This window comes from Lupinus angustifolius, unplaced genomic scaffold, assembly GCF_001865875.1.
Source record: "Lupinus angustifolius cultivar Tanjil unplaced genomic scaffold, LupAngTanjil_v1.0 Scaffold_794, whole genome shotgun sequence".
NCBI lineage: Eukaryota > Viridiplantae > Streptophyta > Magnoliopsida > Fabales > Fabaceae > Lupinus > Lupinus angustifolius.
Genome location: NW_017728117.1, coordinates 1 through 5,720, shown reverse-complemented (window position 1 = coordinate 5,720; position 5,720 = coordinate 1). Strand labels below are relative to the sequence as shown.

Below are 5,720 nucleotides of genomic sequence, written 5' to 3'. Positions count from 1 at the left end.
TATTATTTTGCCAAATTGTGTCTTCCTTTGGGCCGAACACAATTCGCATAAATAATCTCATACTCATCTGTGTAATTCAATTAATTTCTAACAATAGAGGTTACTTTGGCAACATATTGCATCCATTAATCCTAGATAATTACCAGACAAAAAATTAAAAATAATATGGGTCCATTACTAAAAATTAATGATCTTGGAATTAAAACCTCCAGATTTGATATCTTTTATGATTACCAAATCTTATCCCATAATTGTTTTCCGTATAATTCTAAATCAAAACAGTACAAGCTATTTAAAGAAACAATGCAAAGAAAGCATTTGAATATAAACACTTGCATTTATGCAATAGCAATATAAGTCACTAAAAGTATGTACATTTTAATTATCACAGAACAAAATTATTATAGAACAAATATGATAATTTCATCACACACAAAATGTAATGCACTGAAAAGTGCATAAGACCATAAACATTTTGTTGATATTAGTACACAAACAGTGGTGCCAAAAAGACCATAAACAATGGTGCCAAAAAATTACATCTTGATATTAGTACACACAAATTTATTGTAGAGGGAAACCATAACATATATATATATAAGTCTGGAAAAAAAAAATTGCACTGGAAAACCAACAACATGTATATATACAGTATACTAGTGCACAAAATCAGAGGCAAAGAAAACGTCAGAGGCAAAACCAAAGTGCATTCATGTTTCATTCACGCATACATTCATGTATACATTCTTTTATATATATATAAAAGACAGTAACAATTACAATCAGATTTTATAATTCCCAAATTAAACCCTAAATTCTCAATCTTTATAACATAACAGCGGAAACATAATTCAATAATCCCCAAATTAAAATTAGGGTTCATACAATATTGGAGAAAACACCCTTAATGGAGAATCATAAAATTCAGAACCTGGCTCTGATACCAATTGTTAGAAATTCCTTATGATTGGTGAAATACCAATCCTAGGATCATGAATTTAATGATTCTCACACATATATGAATCAAAGGGTGCAGTGTCATACCTGAATCCATGTTCCTGGATGTGCTCCTTTGATCTACGTTTCTGAAAGAGGTTTTGTGGTAAGATGGTCTTCTTCAACCAAATCCCTAATTCCTCTTGGGACTTGCGTTTTCACTCTGATGGAGAGAGGAGAAAACTAAATTTGATTTGGTGTATTGGGGACCATAACCTTCCTGATGTGTTAACTTATAGGGTTCTCATTATCCCCTATGGGTTAACCTGATGGATATCACCCATTAAGCCTATATTTGTTATTAGCTTTTAGAAATCTAAGGGGTGTTAGTAATTAAATCACTTATAATGTAACCCCAGAATAAATAGCTGATATCATTGTATCAAATATACGATGCTCACCTTAATTAGAAATTTATAATTTCTAACATTCATTACTCAACAACATTTGGCAGTGGTTATTAAAGCATATGCCAAATAAGTTTTTCTTTTTCTTGTTTTTAGCAAAACTGAATTCTACTTTGAATGAAATGTAGGGCTGTCATTCATTTGGAATATGTCTTTAATTAATACATGGAAGTTAACTTTAGAGTGCAGAATGTGAGGCCCAGAAACGTTCACATAAAAGGACAAAGAAAATTTCCAGAAGGGACTATAATCCAGCTTCCAGTATGGTTATTTAAGGAGTTAGTGATTTATATTATGATATAAATATTTATACATATTTACTATACTATCACCATTGGTGATTATAATCTAGGGTATCATTTCTCTAATAAATATAATATCTATATATTATCAGTATAAATGTTAATTAAAAATAAATAATAAATGATTAATCTAAAAGTATAAAATTTATGCAATACTAGAGTATACTTTTTTTTTTCTTTTCTATCCCTCCTTCCATATTATCCATGACATTAAAAACAAAATGCACCTTCAAAAAGACGGTTGATAAGCATTAAATTTAAGAAGTTAAGATCTAGACACTATTATTGTTTAAAATATATTTTTCCGATATATATTATACTACAAAATTATACTTCTCATCATTTTTGCTTAAGAATATATATATAAGTAGGGGTGATTCGTATAGCTTTAAAAAAGAAAAATTTGATTTGTGAAATTTCACTAAAACTTAGAAGTATCAATATAATTTACTATATATTATATTTTCTTCCCTCACTATTCTTTATAATTATTACTATTCAATATATATTATTGAAACAAGTTCATACTCAAACAATAACTTTTATCAATGTATTAATTAATTGGAAAAATAACATTAATATTCCACCCATATGAAAATAATGGGTTACTCTGATTTCTGAACAAACTTTTATAGTAATTAATTAATTGAATGAAAATAGAATCAAAACCCCACAAGAAAGATATTATAGTAAAATCATCCGGCAATGACAAGAATAGGATGGCAAAAAACCCGAACCCGTAGGTACTTATGGGTAAAACTTGTACGGGTATGGGTAAGGGTCACAAATGGGTACCCGCAGGTATTATAAGCGAGTTTTTAAAAATAGTCGTAATACATATGGGTGGGTATGGGTATTATGGTACTCGTACCTGCAGGTACCCGCTATTTATATGATCAATATATTATATTTAATTAAAATAAAAAGTATTATTCTAACATTCATTAGACTATGTATATTTTTTTTCCGTTTACTTTGTTTACATATTTTATTGAGTTTGGTGGTGAAACACCCTACAAATATTATTACATGTGTAGAAACACACATGTTTTACAAAGAAAATATATATTACTTGTTAAGCAAATGAGAATAAAAAATCACACAAATAGAAAACACCAATAAATTTAGCATTTTTGTCAAATATTCAATCAAAAGGTACAAAAATAATTAAATTTTATCATATTTGAAACATAATAGAAGTAAAAATTAATTTATAATATAGGAAATGTGCGGGTACTAGTTGTACCCGCGGATACCCAGAAATATCCGCAAATACTCACACACGGATACCTGTACGGGTAGAGGCGACTATGGATAATGTTCTCTAATTTTGAAACGGGTAGCGGGTAACTATTACCCGTGCCCGTTGCCATCCCTAGACGAAAGGACACATAAGCAGGCTAAGGGCAAAACAGTATTTCCACCTTCTCAACACAATCTCACGCATCATTTATTATTTCTATAAATTAACGTTCACCCTCTCTCACAATTCTTACAGCCAAACACAGTCTTATAATATCGATCTCACTTTCTCTCTTTTAACAATAGCTTTTCCTTTGATTCTCACCATTCCCATTTCAGCTTTTGTGCCTTCTCTTTCGTATCTGTAAGCGCTTTTTCCTTCCTCCGTCTTTGACTCATTGTTCTTTTCTTCCTTTCATTTGTTTATTTGTGTTCTCGTTTTTTATTTTGTTTTCTTTCTCCAGATTTTGTTCCATTTGTTCTCGTTGGATTGAATTTGGCCATTAAGTTTTCCTAATATCACCAAAACTAGGTACTAATTCTTTTTTCTCTTCAGATTCTGTAATTGTTAAATGTGCTTAATTGCTTGTATTTTAGATATAACGGCTATATCGATTTTCGATTTAAAAAGATGATCCTCTCTTGTTATCGTTTAGATGATTATATATATTTTTTATTTTCCGTTGTTAATTAGAATTATCATTATTATGTGTTTAAATATACTTAGGCGCAGAAAATAATATTATTTTAAAATGTATGGCTAAAAAGTTATTGTTTCAGCCACACAATATTCTTTGAGGCTTGTGTGAGTGTGTCCCCTTTTGTGGTCGACCTCAATTTTTTATTCCTTTTTCTCTATTAAAATCTTGCTTCGTGGTCCTTTAAACTTTTCATCCTCTTATACTGTTTTGTTATCGTCTTTATTTTAATTCATATTCGTTTTCTATCTTTCTAAACTGCAGATCAGTTATACACATATGTTAAATTCATTCTTTCAAATTCGGGATCAAATCCGGATGCGACCGCAATATGATTATTAGATTAACATTGTTTTGTGGCATTCTGATTCATGTAACAGTTTTTGTGGACACTTTGTTTACCTGTTTATTGGTTTGTGTTTGCACAGAACTGAATGAGCTAATGGAGTCTAAAGGTGGGAAGCAGAAGTCTAGTAGTAGTAGTAAATCATCCTTATTCTACGAAGCTCCCCTCGGTTATAGCATTGAAGACATTCGCCCAAACGGTGGAATTAAGAAATTCAGATCTGCTGCTTACTCCAACGTAAGTTTTCTAAACACAATAACAGTAACAATGTACTTCATACTGGTGATTTAAATTGCGGCCAATCCCATAAAATTACGGGATAGTTTGCGGAATGTAATTTAAAACATTGATCAATACAAATGAAACTTTAATTTTGTTTAATTATTTGATCTTTGCTGACACTTTTGTTTATTGTTCTATTGCAGTGTGCTCGCAAGCCATCTTGATATTCTCCTTGATCTATAGACCCCTTCTTTTAAGTGCTTTATTCGGTTCTCTTTAGGTTTATTTCCTACTCTCATTCCAACATCATCTTTCCAATCCCACTCTTTTGGTTATTGTTGTTGTTATTGTGTTCGTTTCTTTTCTCTGAGGCAATATGGCCATGCAAGTTTCTGCGATTGGTTTCGAAGGATTCGAAAAAAGGTTGGAGATATGTTTTTTTCACCCTGGACTCTTTTCTGATCCTGAAGGAAAGGGTCTAAGATCTCTTGCAAAATCCCAATTGGATGAATTCTTAGCACCCGCTGAGTGCACCATTGTTTCTTCATTATCTAATGAAGATGTTGACTCCTATGTTCTTTCTGAGTCCAGCCTTTTCATTTACGCCTACAAAATTATCATTAAAACTTGTGGCACCACAAAATTGCTCCTTTCTATCCCACATATTTTGGCATTGGCCGAGTCTCTATCCCTCAAAGTTATGTCTGTAAGGTACACTCGAGGAAGTTTCATTTTTCCCGGTGCTCAATCCTTTCCTCATCGCAATTTCTCTGAGGAAGTGGCGATCCTCGATGGCTACTTTGCGAAACTCGGGGCAGGTAGTGTTGCCTATGTTATGGGTGGATTAGACAAAGTGCAGAAATGGCATGTTTACTCTGCCTCTGCTGATCGTGTGAACCCATCTGACTCTGTTTACACTCTAGAGATGTGCATGACTGGCTTAGACAAGGAGAAAGCATCAGTTTTCTATAAAGATCTATCAGGTTCTGGTGCAGTAATGACTGTAAATTCTGGTATTAGAAAGATTCTTCCAGATTCTAAGATATGTGATTTTGAGTTCGAACCATGTGGTTATTCAATGAATTCTGTGGAAGGTGCTGCTGTTTCTACTATTCATGTTACTCCTGAGGATGGTTTTAGTTATGCAAGCTTTGAAAGTGTGGGATATGATTTGACCAAGATGAATTTGAACAAATTGGTCAAGAGGGTATTAGCATGCTTCCAACCTACTGAGTTTTCAATTGCTGTTCATACCGACCATGCAAGTAAGTTCTTTGAGCAGAACTTTTTGCTAGATGTCGAGGGGTATTGTCTTGAAGAAAGGAACCATGAAGGGTTTGGAATGGGTGGTTCTGTTTTCTATCAGAAGTTTGAGAAGACTTTTGAGTCTGGTTCTCCTAGATCAACTCTGAAGTGCTGGAAAGATGAAGATGAAGAAGAGTAGTATAGTTTTATGTTTATGATATTATTCAAAGTATAAATTTGGCCTTTATAATAAAGGCTTCTT

The 5,720-nt window shown here is 32.3% G+C and overlaps 1 protein-coding gene and 1 long non-coding RNA gene across 2 annotated transcripts; both read left to right on the top strand.

Moving 5' to 3' along the window:
- The first annotated feature begins 3,183 nt into the window (after positions 1 to 3,183).
- LOC109341882 lies at positions 3,184 to 4,095 on the top strand. Its single transcript, XR_002107007.1, has 3 exons — positions 3,184 to 3,311; positions 3,412 to 3,479; positions 4,074 to 4,095. It is a non-coding gene; the product is annotated as an uncharacterized LOC109341882 (long non-coding RNA).
- A 15-nt stretch (positions 4,096 to 4,110) lies between these two features.
- On the top strand, positions 4,111 to 5,720 carry LOC109341881 (S-adenosylmethionine decarboxylase proenzyme-like). Its single transcript, XM_019579855.1, has 2 exons — positions 4,111 to 4,228; positions 4,417 to 5,720. Exon 2 carries the CDS (start codon positions 4,590 to 4,592, stop codon positions 5,655 to 5,657), a length of 1,068 nt encoding a protein of 355 aa, XP_019435400.1. The 5' UTR covers positions 4,111 to 4,228; positions 4,417 to 4,589; the 3' UTR covers positions 5,658 to 5,720.